This window comes from Juglans regia, chromosome 9, assembly GCF_001411555.2.
Source record: "Juglans regia cultivar Chandler chromosome 9, Walnut 2.0, whole genome shotgun sequence".
Classification (NCBI taxonomy): domain Eukaryota; kingdom Viridiplantae; phylum Streptophyta; class Magnoliopsida; order Fagales; family Juglandaceae; genus Juglans; species Juglans regia.
This window is the reverse complement of record NC_049909.1, coordinates 15474393-15489604: the sequence shown is the minus strand read 5'-3', so window position 1 is coordinate 15489604 and position 15212 is coordinate 15474393. Positions and strand designations below refer to the sequence as shown.

The following is a 15212-nucleotide window of genomic DNA, read 5'->3' as shown; positions in this document are numbered from 1 at the left end:
TAAAATAATTAAATTAGTTTAGCAGGAATAAAAACAAATGCGGTGTGTGGGATGATAAATAGCTAAGCTCTTTTATCAAACCATGAAGAAGCTACCTTCCCTTCTCTTCCCCTACCCTAATAAACCAGATAGCTTAATGATATTACATTGAAAGTCTTTTTTACATGAAGAGGGTCAAACATAGTCACTGCAAAGGCTATTAGTACTATCTCAAGCAATTACAAATGTTTGAACTAGCAATCAGCATACTACTATCTCAAGCAATTACAAATGTTTAGTTCCTAGGACTAGCAATCAGCATACTGACAACCACTATTTCAGATTAGATTACAACGGTCAAACAGAGAGTGGCATGAACTTTTTGGACCGCATAGAGCTACAAAATGGTAGCAATAGTCTCACATTCACGATGAAAATGGATTAGTTTGAAGTACCCAAAAGTGATTCCCTGCTCTACCTGAAACAGATAATCTTCAAGTGTAGTCAGAACATTAGACCCACCATGGCTTCTCTGTTAGATCCTTTGAGAACACATACCGGAACCTTGAACTATAAGGCAGCCACTCTATTATCTGAGATGCCTTCTTGCTAGATTTTTTATCAATGCATTTGTGTATCGAATCGCGTAGCTTCTTATCGACATGTTCAGTGATCCATGTGAGCAGATCATCTGAGCTGAGAGATGCTTCTCTAGCGTATCTCTCGAGCACCTTTGGTAGAAACACTTTCCTCGACTTATTTACGACTACATTTGCTTGAAGAAATTCTCTTTTTGCCACTTCCAATTCCTCTTTAACATTTGATGCTGTGTAGAGGTTTAGCTATGAAAATTTAACAACAAACTCTTAATTGACAGTAAGCAATGTAAGGAACCAAGCATGAATTACAATCACAGAAAATTATAAAAGACATTCCATCATTTTAAGTGGTTGGTAAAAGCAGTTAAAAACCAACTAATTTTAGAGAAACAGAAGTGAGAAGTTACCACAGGATCAGAAAAGGTTCCAGTACAAAGAGCAAAGCAGGCAAGGGGTTGGGAACTCTGAAGACCCAATTTTGAACTGAGTTGTCTTTCTTCACCATATTTTTTTCTCAAGGCAGTGGAAAGGATGGTTTCTAGCCACTGAAATTTAAGCAAAGGCAGATAAAAGATAAGTGTGGGTCAAGTGACACCATCTGTTGAAACTATGTCAATATGGCAAACTAAAGAAGAAACAAAGCAGGAACTGTACGCCATGAATTTTAATATCGGGTCCATCTGCAATCATCTCTTGGAATTAAAATAACAACAATTTCCAAGATTATGTCAGGCCCATCTTTTCCACTTTTGTGCATGTGTATCTTTGTGTCTTCTTAAGTGAGAGTAAGGAGAGTACCCTTCCCATTCGAGGTGCTCGGAAGCAAAATATTGAATGCTCTATTGCATTTGCACTTACAACATGGCCACCAATGTTGTATGCAGCCTGCACACAAAGAAATCTATCAACCAATATTTCAACTATCAGAGAAGAGAGAAACATAGAAAGAATACAAGCATTAGGAAAGGAAAGAAGATAATGGAAATGTAGGGAATTACAGGAAGTCCATAAAACATTTGTACGAATCTCCATTTTTTCAAAGTCTTGGTCAATAGGTCATATTTCTTGCAGAATAATTCAACTGTTATCTATTTATATCCATAAAACAAACAATGGAAAATGAAAATGACATCCACATAAAAGATCTTAATAAATATTAAAAAAAACTAAAAAAAATAAAGAACAAAGAAAAAGGTATGATTGCCCTTCCTTGCAAGTAGGCAGGAGCCATGGAAGTAATCTGAAAAGATTTTGCTCTATTCCAGAATAGGGTGAACAGGTGGAACTATTAAAGCATCTTTTCAACAAGCCCCGCTGCCCCAGTTACTGGCATCATTGGAAGCAAGATTTGGTGGACACGAAAAACAGAAAGTACATATTTAGTAGATTTTTAAGAGGCCTTTTTAAATGGTGAGAGGTGCTTTGGCAATGGACAGAGCTGGTATTCCTTATCTTATTCTCCGTAGCAAATGAAATTCTTCTCATTTTATTCTAATAAGGATATTGATAATGGTTTTGACACCTTGTTTGATGTAACCTCAAGGCAATGATTGTAACCATGGTTTTCCTCTACCACAAGTGAGGGTTTTTTAATAAAAAGAGGTCTATTCCTTCAAAAAAAATGCCTTTTTAAGCAGTCCTAAAGTTCTCTGCATCCAACAGTTTATATATCCAGTAGTTTTTCCTATACACAGTGAGAACTAAAAAAATTCTTTTTAACCAAGGGCATCCACAAGACAAAGAAGAGCGCTACCTTGTGAAATAAGGCTAACCTTCTCAAAGAGTTTTGGGGGATTCCATATGCTAAATATGCCTGCGCAAATCTTAAGAAAAAGTTATATGTAGTACAAATGGTAAGATCAAACCAACACCCAGGATTATTCTTACATGCATTACAAGGGCATTGTACACATTGATCCAAAATGCAGTTTGGGCATTATTTTCCATCTGACTGGCATTCACCCTTTCCAGTTGTTCCACCATAACTCTGAAATTAGAACCATGAATCACATATCGAGTCAGCCCTACTACATGAGATTAAACAATACTAGGAAATGGTATATTTTATGATGAGTCGTGCCTATAGAAAATAAGTATTTGCAGTGTACATGCTAAAATGATTGACCCACCAAAAGGTTCAAAATTTACGAACTCAGATCAGACCAATATGATCGATTTGCTTCACTGAATGGCATTATAAGATGTTTACCCTTAACCGTACTCCATCCTGAAATATTTGGAGAATGTTTTCTCCTTACTGGAGATCTGAGATACCATAGTTCAGGGGATGTTTTAGCCAAATCGTCCATCAGATGAAGGGTCAGAATTTTAGAAGTCAGACTTCCCTAAGAAATACGTAAAAACTATGAAGAGATTTAGATCAATTTAACCCCTGAGGGTTCACTAAAGTGGTCAATGCCTTGGTCTTGGTGGTATGCTCCCTCCAAGTTCTAAGGTTTGAATCCTCTTAGATGCAAACAATCTCTAGGGGCGATCGGACTGAGGGATTTTCCTCTTGAATTACCCGAGGTGCACTTGCGGAAAACTCCTTGCCGAGGGCCTGTGCACCCCCAGGATTAGTCAGGATGCTCTTCTCGGACACCCAATGCCAATCAAAAAAAAATTGTTGATGGCATCTTAACTTTTTCTTATGATAGAGAAGATCCAACCAAAATTCTGAGCAGAATCACAACATACAGGCCCAATAAAAGTAGCAAGTGGAACTTTATTCAAATGATGCCCCAATGAACACCTTCTTGTTCTCAAGATAGAGGACTCAAAGTTATTAGTCTGTACTGTTATAACTAAGTCTATTATTATTGAAAATCACAAGCATGTTTAAGGAAGAAACCTGTAGTTGTTGATTGCATACGAAGCATGAGAAAACTGGCTCTTATCATTTGATATCCAAGATATTTCAATCATTGGTTTGCAAGACCAATCTTGGTTCTCCCCAATTGTACATTGAGGCTGTATAACATTCATGGACGACCTTGACGACAAAGGTGATCGATTCTTTTCAGTATTTACTGATGCTTCCCGGCTAAGCCAGCAATATATAGCAGCCATGCACCTGACCATCTCCTCGGATAACTTGCTTGGACACTGGTACAGATGATCTTTCAAAGTTCGCAGCACAGCTGCTTTCGGCATGACCGGAACCTTTTCCCTAACCTGAAAACAATTCAATATCAAGGTTTGGATAACCACATGGGATTATATGGAAACCTGGTGACAGGAAGCACATACTAATAATTAATAACACAAGCAAAGAAGCCTGTCAGGATCTCCCGCTGAAAAGGAAACCTATCAATTTAGTTGAAATGATGTCACTCTATGTAATCCTAATATCATCCCATACATTTTAAGAGATAGATTTACTTCAATGAGGAGGATAAGGGGGTAGAAATGCTTCCAAATGCTGTAAAAGACAAAAGAATGATTTTCTTAACCATAGATTTCCAGAGATTTACATCATAAAATCTAACTTTTGTGTTCATCTTATTTGAGCCGTTGGGAAAGACAATGTTGAGCATGCAGAAGCCTAACCTAGTTGATAAATTAAATGACCAACTCCAGATTGCCACACTCAAGCGGCATAAATAAGTAATACATTTCATTTAGTTCTAGATTTGGATTTTTCAGGGCTTTGGATTACTCATCCAACGGATTTTCCCTCTTCAAGTGGTTGAAACAGCCCATCTGCCCATCAGCCATTAACACTATATGCAAGATCCAGAAGCCAGTTGCCCCCAAAACTCAAATGCACTAACATTTTTCACACTGAAGCCTTTCACAAGGTATTTAGGTTCATCTAATGATGAATTGACATGAAAAGTTCAAGGTACCTATCTTTATAAGAGCCATATCCACCTGGCAAACCACTCTATTCAGAAATTATACGTATATATCAAGCAGCCCCAAAGAAGCTCCTTGTTTTTAAAACCACAAGAGACATGAGACACTTTCTTAAGTGGAGGACAAGTTAGATCCATATACCAACATCTACGAATTCTCTTGATAGATATTTTCAACATCTACTGCAATGAAAAGAATAATCATGTGTCAGACAAACCAAAAGATCTGACTATTAAGTTCATGTAATTGTGTAAGATCTTTTTTTCTTAATGATAATTGATAAGAACAATGATTTCAATTAGGGAAAATAAAAGAAAAAAAAATCAAAAATACATTTGCAAAACAAAAAGGGAGATAAGTATACAAAGCATACCTTAGCTGGGTCGAAACAAATCTTTTCAAAATCCATGTTTTTGCTTTTGCCACTGGATGGTGGTGGATGACTGCTCTTAGAGAATCTTTTCCATGGATCATCTAATGAAACTAGAGCTTGTAAAGGGCGCAATGGAAACTTTTTGGAGGAACAAAATGCACTTGAAATGATACTTGGATGTTTCCTGGAACCATGCTTTGTATGGGCTGGGGAAGTTTTGACTGAGTTTTGCTCTGAAGGTGGCCTACTAGCACAGTTATCGAAAATACTCCTGTAGAGAGAGAGAACGCGCTGCTCGCGGTTTGCAACCTCTTCTTCAAGTAATTCAATTTCAGAAATCAATTCCTTTGTCTGAAAATAGGACAATAGTTTGCAGGTTATACTTAACTCACCATATTCACTGATGATAACATGTACCAATTCTGCCACAAAAGTATACATTAAGTACATATAACCAATTCTCATGAAGAATGAAAGTGATTTTTCCCCTTGGTAAATGCAGCAGAAACCTCACACACTGGACAGTAGAATTTTCGGCAAGTCAAAAATGGACTAGTACAAAAGATTCACAATTGCATTTATAAAACACCTGTGAATTGGTAAGGTTAAAACTCTACCCTCCCATAAGTTGGGAAATATGAAGAACGCAATATAAAAATAACAACAATAATAATAACAATGACAATAATAAAAAGGAGAAGAAGAATTGAAGAAGAATGCGATGGTCTAAATGATTTTCAACTTAATGTTCATCTGAATACTGGACAAGTATGAAACATTTTTCTTCAAGCCTTGGATATAATGAAAAAATAATAAATAAATATAATGCAGTAAAGTAAATAAACTACTATACCTGCATACATATGAACATACAAACGCCCACATATTTGTCTTCGTGCATAAAAAAGAAAATCTTAAGTTTGAAAAAGTCAAAACAGCCCTTTGGAATTGAAGAATGAATTAAAGGCAAAGTCACCTGAACGGTGAAATGCCGATGTCCAGGAGATAAAGTACTTGAAGCTCGGCCCATTGCCCTCTCAAGCATTATGCGCATAGATTTCTCTTGCTGCAAACGGAATTGCAGCAGCTCAATCTGTAGAGCAGCAAATATATTTAGATTAACAATAATAACGTCAGCTCTACAACCAAATAACTGCCATTAAAAAACTATGATAGGCAATTCAGTTCTAAATTTGGATGTGAAAGACAACCACAAATTAAGCATAGAGAATTTGTATTTCCACATCTTAGTAATATAAAGAGAAAAGGAAACCCACTTCCAGCACTCACATCTTTTTCCAAGGAGGCCCGTTGATTTGATGAAGTATTCTTCTTAATATAATTCGCACTGTCATGATGGGGACTTTGTCCCCTAGAAGCACAGGTTGAATGTGGTAGCACCTGTTACATTCACATTTGAAAAAAAAAAGGTAATAAATGCTTTTATTGTTTGTTTACATTCAAGGCAATGATACGTGGCTTTAGGCTGTGTTCACCTAACATCTTAAGCATAGTCATTATTGCCTTAAAAAATGGCACAAGATGATTATTAATAAAAGAAAGATCTGTGGTCTCACAAATGTTTCATTTTGTTCCCTTTTTACGGAATGCAAAACTCCACGTCTTGAAACACTTGCATTCTTGTCAGAAGCACTGAAAGAAAAAACCAGAATTAGACTATCAAAAAGGATGCACCTGAAGATGTTGACTCTGAAATGTCTGGGAAGAATTAAGAAATCAGTGTATTGGACTATAGAATCTCCTATGCACTACTCTACTTGGTAATTCATCATCAAAATTTTTTAGATTGGTCAGACAAATCATCTTTCACCAGAGCACTCACCTGGGACGACAACATTCATCAAGTCATATGCCAATAGTCTGAATTCAAAACCAAGGAAACTTGAATGGAAAGTCACTTAGAGGAAGAACGCAAACAGAAACAGGCACAGATGAGAACGCACTCTGGCATATCTATTTTTTTCACCAAACATGGTGCTTTAAACATTTATTTCGCTGCATGGATTTCCTGAAAAGTTACTTGTCAAATCTTAATTACCAGTTCAAGCATAGTTACTTCTTATGCCTCGACAAGCTAATGACCCCACGGCTCCCCCACTCACACACACACAGGCTCCCCACATTCCAGCATACTCATTTATCTTCAAAATCTATTAACCTCAACTTTTTGCCTAAAGACCCAAATCCTACAAGAAACCATAAGTTAGCTCATTAAGCAATCCATTTCCAATAAATTTTGTAAGTGTAAAAGAAAAAGAAGAAGAAGACCGTATAACATCTAATCGTAGCAATTCAACTCAAAAAGGTACAAAAGGGAATATCGGATTTTCAGCTAAGATATAATAACTAGAACCGAAACAATAAATAGTAAGTAACAACGTTCAAATGAGTTCAAGAACTAGACCTCTTAGAGCGCCTGTGGTGGGAGTGAACATGCGAGTTTCCCAAAGTATCTCCATTCTTTCTCTTCGCACCTGCTGTTTCTTCAACAGCACTAAAACCACCCATTATTCTTTTACTTACAAAAAATACCCCAAACCACTCACATTCTTCTTCTAGTAAATAAATCTATTACACATTCATCTACACTGACTATAAAGAAAAGCATCTGAAATAGATCATATGGGTGTAATTTGAAATGGGAAACGTACACCGACGGAGAGAGAAAGACAGAGACAGAGACTTGACTAACTGGTCTGGATGTCTGGTTGAGACATGGAATTGTTTTACCATAGCGGGAAAGAAAATGAAATGAGGAGAAGTAAATAGGAAGACTTACCCCGGAGACCGAGGTAGCGCTAGCTGCTCTGCGAGTGCTGGGATTTCAAAGTTATTACTTTCGGGGTCGTTGGGAGCATTCAATGATGCAATTTAATGCCTCTGTGTTCATCGACTCTTTCTGTGTCTCGCTGTTGCCCTCCATCTCCCACCCACATCGTGTTTTTGAAATGAACGTTGTAAATGGTTGGAGACTGCTACTTAAGTTTATGTTTATGCACGCGCGCGCGTGACTCCCGCCAGAATCTCTGTATCTGTTATGCCTGTGGTCCCGCATACCCATTCCATGCCCAGAACATTCCAATACACTCATTTCGTACGATTCAAAGAAACAAAAGGAAAATGGCCTGGCAGGATTTTTTTTAATTAATTAATTAATTATTCTTGTTTTAAATGTGGAATATTAAACAATTGCTAAAAAGAAATTGTTTGGTTTAACTCTGAAAATGGTTTTTTCTTTTTATTTTATTTTGGGGGGTGCAAATTGATGGTTGTAGTAATTTGAGATGTAATTTGAAAATGTAAAATGAAATTTTCCTATATTGCTATATTTTTTTCCATGTGTTGGAGAAATTGGTACTAACTTTTTTTTTCTCACGAGATAATTTATATTATTAATATATAAAAAGATAAAAGGAATATTGAATGCTGATGAACTAAATAAGGAATTTCAATAATAAGCAAATATTCTCCCTTTTGCAAGATTATGAATGTAATGACTTGAAGGAAATCCAAGTCGGACCTATGGTTCACATGGCCTAGTTAAGATCACAATTGGTCAGAAAATTCTTTGTCGAGGGCCTTAGCACCCCCCTAATTAGTCAGGACAATATTCCTGAACACATGTGTCAGAACATCGGATTCGCCATTACCAAACATTTTAAATCTAATATTTGTAGATGAAAAGAGACCAATGTATTGTCTTTACGGGCCGTCACAAATTATGAAATCTACCAGATTTTATCCAAACTGTAATACGTTATTTTTTACATTTATCTTACTGTTTTCCTTTTTGTTTTCCTTATTGTTAATTAAAATAAAAAAATAGTTTGTCTTTCTGACGTTTGTCTGTAGAGGTTGCATCATCTCTTTCTATGAATGGTGAAGTTGAGTCTCTGTTTAGGTAGAAAGTATTATTTCTTGGATGTTTGTACAAAATATCAACAATAGTGAAGATCAGATCAGTCACAAAAGGAAATAGTGTACTGATGGAGCTCCAAATGCATTATTTTAGTTTATGATGTCATGTTTAATATGGGGACATCCCAGAATGTATCCGATCATGGATATAAATTTTTCTGATGAATTAATATAACCTTGTAAGGCCATTCCATAAGTGCAGCAAAACTCAACTATCTTATACTTTTAAACACTATTGACCATGTTGCCATTTATAACAACTAGAGGAAAGTTCCAATCACATTTTAAGTCTATACTTTATAAAAACTAGCCAAAGATGTAATTGGAATATCTTGAGATTATTATAAAGGTCAAAGTGTAAAAACTTCTTCCTTTCAAGCAAGGCAGGCTCCTATTTACTACCCTTCTATACTCAAGTTATTACAATAACATGGTTTGGTGATTGATGGAATTTAAAATTCATGCCACAAAACTATGATTGCAAAACGAATCTAACGTATTGTATGGCATATTCAAGGACCAACTAATGTTAAGGAGTGTACGACTTGAGATTTTCATGAAATATGACATTTAGAGATTGATTTTTATGGATTGAAAGTGATAGAAATCATTATTACATCAGCAATGAAATGTAAGTATTCACCCATAAAGAGGGGTTAAAGATGGGGGGAACGGGTCAAGTCCATGCATGCAGATGATGCCCAAGCCAAGATGGTCGGTACAAAGAATTCTTGCAGCCACTTTCATTGATCAAATGACAAAGTCATAACTGAGTTGAGAAAATGCAGAAGAGGAGAGTGTCAATGTTGATTATGTACCGGCTAAGCATTTCCAGGCCATGCAGTACTTCAAAAAGAATTGGATAGAAGGTGTACAACTTCATTTGGGGGCAACCTTGTAGTCGGGATGATATCACCCAATTACGCATCCACCTAGTACATCCATTGCAATAAGTAAAAAAAAATAAGGTGAGAAGGGTTAGAACCAACAATGATCAGTGTTCAATATATTAATTCTTACAAATTATGCATATCCATTTTGTTTGGTTTTTATAAAAGGAAATAGAAAATTGCCCCTTTTTTAATTTCTAGAGAGAAATTATAAGCTTGGAAATTTACTTGATAAGTTTTGAATGTTTCAGTATGCTGTTAGAATTCAAATCTGTGATGAATGTGTTGTGTAAACAAGTAAAATGAAGAGCAGAATATGCATAAATTAGCCCCCTTTCAATCACTTTACATCCTTCCTTACCTTTAAAACACAACAGTCCTGTTTTGTTCATAAGGTAAAACTCGCAGCTCGCAGTAAGATTTTAGAGCCTTTGCAAGGCATTGTTTCTCAAGGTTCTCTGATTTCTGCACAAAAGTCTGCAAGTTATCTCTGTGGGACACTCTCTCAACCTGCAACGGAAACTTGGATGTATTTTGAGTTGTTCATAATGGGACAGAAATCATATCTATACAGTGTACACACGCACACATTATTTGTCCACCAAATACTGCAGAGGAACTTGAGTGAAGTACTCTAGTATTTCTTTTGCACCTTTGTGTTAATGTTCCATTATAATTTGACACACTAGAATTTTCCAGGAAAGAATATTATGAGAGAAAGTAATTGAGACAAGAACCCTTGAGTGTACATCATTTAGTCCTGCAATTAACTTTACATTCTGACTAGGATGATTATTGGAGAGGATATTCTAACCCGTTAATCCCACTTGGGCCTGGGCCGTTACTCAGGCCTGTAGCCTATCTCACTACCTGAAGCCCAGCTCAGTGTTAAGAGGATCCAGCCCATTGCCAATACCGACTGGATAATTATTTGACGGTGGCATGGGATCAAAACAGTTATCATTCAAATTTACTATGAGACGAGCCCCTCATCTCCAGGTTTGAATTTAAAATAATGGATTAGTTCATTATCACTTAATAACAGAATGGTTCAAATGCTCTATATAAGGGAAAAACCCAGGTACGTAAAAGGCTTCTGATTCATTGGTATTAAGGAGCTTATTCGATCACTGACTTAGGCATCGGAGGCGTTCCCTCGAACCCCCCAAGCCGTCTTATTCTGTGGTTGCAGGTGATCATGAGGCGGTGGCGGTGAAACACGTCCATAACAATTATCATTCCTAAAACTTGCACAAAAAAATACTGTACTTCTTTGGCATGAACTTAAAATATTCTCAAAGCCTCAACAATATGCAACATTGGCTAGGTGCGTCAGAGAGCTAGTTGCTTTCATATCCGACCACCCTTAGGTGACTTCTTCCTATCCTAAGTTCAGGTAATAACTGTGAAATGCAATGAAGTAGGTTCTAAGTATGAAGCTTGCCTAGTCAACCTCCAAAAAAAAGGATCCAGTATTCTTCAATTTCATATGAAAATCAAAATAGGAAAGGGATGTTAACGAATAGCTTAAACAAGTCAATAATAACCACCAATTATTATCATCCTCAATCATAGAATCACCATTTTAAGCTTTAGAAGACAGTCATAGAGTAAATGGAAGCAATAATTGCCGTAAACAGTCCCGAAATCACCATCTGTTCAATAATAGGCCCTGCATCGAGTTCTTCAGTCACAAAGTGGCTTGTTGCACCAATCAGTTTCACACCTGCGTCAAAAGCCTGCCAACATATTCCAGCAAATTAAACATGAATAGACAATTAGGATGCATAAACTGATTGGAAGGGTGACAGAATATATAACCTATGAAAAGGCAATGAAACAACCTGTTTAGATGGATTCCCGCCCTTGAATGATGGTAAAAGGCCATGGTGAATGTTTATTATATCCTTTCCATAGCTCTTCAAGAAATTACCAGATAGTATCTGCAAAGTGAAACTTCAAATATCGTATTGATCATTCAATTACATCTCCCTCTGAGTTTCTGTTTCTTTCCCTTTTTTTGGGATTCCAGATGGAGAAAATTAGCACCAATAAAAGCACACACGAAAATTAAAAACAAAAAAAAAACCATTTCCCAGCGATATTCTCAATTATTAGAAAAGAAATACTTTAGACACAAAGGGATTAGACAAAAGTAAACCCACAAAATGACATGACTTGATGTAGTACATTAAATTGTAAAGTTACTTTTATTGTAAAGTAGATCTAACGGAATATATGAAGTCACATTACTTTGTGGGTTTACTTTTGTGCAATCCCTATAGATAACAGAGTGCAAGCCTAGAACCACAAATTTTGGCTTACCTGCATGTACCTAGCAAGTACTAAAAAATGAGTATTCTGAACCAATTCCAAGATGTCCCCTTCTCGTTTATTCTCTTTGGTTGTGTGTAAATAATGATAAGGAATACCATGCCTCTCAAGAAAACGAATCACATGGGTGTTTGAACCTCTATCATGATTGCTGTTGAAAAAAATATATCAAGACCAAATCAACATGAAAATGATACAATAAAAGGGTGGCAGTCCCGAAACTTCACCTTATCACACAAGTTATATCTAGTGGAAGTCTTCCATCCTGCCATCCATGTAACAAATCAACCAGACAATGGTCCTGCAGCAAGACAAAGGTAGCTTAATTTTGCATAAAAGATAAGCTCAAGTTACACTAAAAATGACAACATATACCTGCTTTGAAGCAAGGACAGCAATCTTGTATTTGGAGTCCAGAGCTGGCACCCGGACAACAGATCTCATAGCATTAAACATTTTTGATAGCTTAACAAAATCTTCATCCATTTGCTCCCGAGGCCATTTAACAGGATCAAAAATAAACTCACTGCCAAGTTGCACACATAATTTAGTAACAGCGTAAAAAATAAACCCACTGGAATGTTGCACAAAATGTTCAGCTCGACCCATGAGAGTCTAGTTGCCAAACAACATTGAATTCTTGGCAAACCACTACCATCAACCTCTGATACGTATCAAGCCATTTAAAACCAGTGTTTCAACATCCAAATAGAAGAAATCCAGCCGTCTATCCACAAGAATCAAAACCAATTTTTCATTAGAACATGTGTACTGTTACCGACATTCACTTTTTTCCAACACAAAGTCAAGAACTACTGTAGAACATTACCAAACAACTGACAAAATGCTTTCTTTTCTGTTTCTGCATTCTATCAAACTACTTAACGTACCCGCAAGAAGCAATTCACTAGATAAACCAGACAGAACTAACGTACTGGACAGTTAACTAAAAGATAACCACGAGCAAAATGATCAAAGAGACCCAGAAAAAGTACCTTCTGGAATAGAACACGTGCTTGTTTTCGGGTACAAAAACATCCGCGCCGAGTATATTCCCTCCTCTACTGGCTATACAATCCGATAGGTTCGCAACAATCCCGACCGCATCCTATTACACAACCAATTCACTTCCCATCTCAGAAGCTCAAAACTTAACCAAACGTATTGAATAAGAAAAACCATGGGTGGCTGGTTTTTAAATCATGCCCATTTGGTTTTGGAAAGAGTATTTGCAGAGACGCGGTAGTAGCTGTGAAACTAAAATTTTTATTTTACCTTTCTACTAGTTTTTAAATTCCTGGTATTATCTGAAATCAAAAGGGAAAATGGGGCGGAGGGAATGTCACAAAGAGAGAGAGAGAGAGAGATTACAGGGCACTGGAAGACGTGGATTCCATGGGTAAGAGTAGATGGTGTTGAGGAATCGAGGGAGTCGCCCGGGAATCTGAAGGATTTGAAGGACCTGTTTGCAAATCCAATAAGTTGGGGGAGGCTCGCAGAAGCTCTTCGCATCAGAGCCATTCTCTCTCTCCCCCTCTCTCCCTATCTCCACTGCAATGTCTTCTTAACAGTTAGCAGTTGGACATCCACATACCAATCTCGGTGCTCTTGCCACACAAACACGATTTGAAGCTTACGTTGTACCCACTTGTTATCGTTTTGCCTGTTGAGTGTTGGGTGTGGCCGTTGATACCTTGGAGCTAAGTGTCTGAAGAATGACGAGGAGTGGGCCTTTTCTTAACTAGGGTTGAATTAAGGGGAAAAAAAACGAGCCCAATATGAAATTCAGTACTAATGTTTTCCCCAGAATAGAAAAAGCCCATATATCAGGAAATTCTATAACTGCCAAAACTGCCAACAGTCCGATAACTGCAATAACTATGTAGGAAAAAATGGTAAATTTATAACTGTCTTATAATTATTTTATAATTTTATTTAGACGGAAATAATTATGTAAAATTAAAATTATTTAAAATAGAGAAATTTTTTTAATCTCAAAATATTTCATAAAAATAAATTTAAAAATTGACGTTGTTTGAAATAATATATTAGATTGTAAAATTATTTAATTATAAAGTAGATTTAAACTATAGTTAATTTATAAATCTAATTTCATGATTTTTGTCCATGTGGCAATATTTCTGTTCAAAAGAAGGAAAAAGTGTCATTTTTTACATAATAAGGTTGTACATGTTTTTTCTTAGGAAAACATTACTCCCATCGAGTAATATCATCGATTTTTTGTACCGATTTTTTTTTTTTTAACTTAATAGTTAAATAAGTATTTTTTAATGAATTTATAATTTTTTTATATTTTGTTAAAAATATTAAAACTATTTTAAAAAAAGAAGTTATATGCATATGCCTCCTTTCTACATGCACCACACAAAATTGGTTATGTGGGTTTTTTTTTTTTTTAAATTTTAAATGTATGCATTTTAGAGAGACAAATCAGTCTGATATGGATGGATTTTGTCCACCCCCACCACGTTCTTCCTTCGCCAACCTTCAGGTCCGCCACCATCTGGGGACCGCCGACAAGAATCTAGCCACTACCGACCCACCGCATTCAGCTTGCATCGACGTTCAACTCATACAGATTTTCTCTCACCAAGCTACTCTTGTTTCAATTGCTTTAGTACATTGCTTGGTTTCGGATCCATTAGCTAAATTTATGTTTTCTTTTTTATTCTTGAAATCTGTTTTTCTTTTTTGTTTTTTCTTATAAGATCGCCCTATAAGTTTCTTGGCGACCTTTGCGACTTATTTCCCTCTGTCAACTCGAACTTGCAAAGAAATTCGAAGCACCAAAAATCATAGAAAATAAAGTTTGGGTTTTTTTTTGCTTTTGTTCTTTTGTCTACTTCCTATTGAATTTTATTAACTATGACTTCTTTGCCTTATTTCGATGAATATTTTTTTTAGTGTTTTTGTTTTCCCTATTTTGTATAATCATCATGTAATATGTAAACATTGGATTTGACTATCGCAAGTTCATTACATTAATTTTCACTCTACTATCTATATATTTGATAGGTTTCATTTATCAATTTGTTTGGAAATTTGGAGCTTGGGGTGTTAACACATCATAATTTTTTTTGATGTGTTGTGTAAGGAAGTCTTGTTTTGGATTTGAGTCCAAAATTGAATGATCAGAGCCGTATGTAGAATGTTAGTTTGAGTTGGGTAACCATTTTTTTTTTCTGAGTTGGGTAACAATTTAATTTCTATATCTTCAAT

At 36.1% G+C, this 15212-nt stretch overlaps 2 protein-coding genes across 3 annotated transcripts; both read right to left on the bottom strand.

Annotated features, from left to right (window-relative positions):
• Nucleotides 1–216: 216 nt before the first annotated feature.
• LOC108994327 lies at nt 217–7745 on the bottom strand. The gene is made up of 11 exons (XM_018969466.2): nt 7235–7745; nt 6387–6462; nt 6100–6210; nt 5786–5902; nt 4810–5160; nt 3430–3752; nt 2466–2565; nt 2332–2391; nt 1377–1463; nt 986–1123; nt 217–821 (listed from the first exon to the last, which is right to left on the bottom strand). Exons 1-11 carry the CDS (start codon nt 7336–7338, stop codon nt 492–494), a joined length of 1797 nt encoding a protein of 598 aa, XP_018825011.1. The 5' UTR covers nt 7339–7745; the 3' UTR covers nt 217–491.
• A 1722-nt stretch (nt 7746–9467) lies between these two features.
• On the bottom strand, nt 9468–13662 carry LOC108994330 (formyltetrahydrofolate deformylase 1, mitochondrial-like). Of its 2 annotated transcripts, none has more exons than XR_004802428.1 (9): nt 13344–13662; nt 12968–13080; nt 12348–12498; nt 12200–12273; nt 11964–12123; nt 11483–11581; nt 11220–11377; nt 10000–10148; nt 9468–9680 (listed from the first exon to the last, which is right to left on the bottom strand). XR_004802428.1 is itself a non-coding variant. In XM_018969473.2 (9 exons), the coding sequence occupies exons 1-8, from the start codon at nt 13491–13493 to the stop codon at nt 10002–10004; spliced, it is 981 nt and encodes a 326-aa protein (XP_018825018.1). In that variant the 5' UTR covers nt 13494–13660; the 3' UTR covers nt 9468–9680; nt 10000–10001. The 2 variants fall into 2 exon arrangements, 1 of the variants encoding a protein (XP_018825018.1); XM_018969473.2 differs by having other exon boundaries at nt 11291–11377; nt 13344–13660.
• Between the last annotated feature and the right edge of the window lie 1550 nt (nt 13663–15212).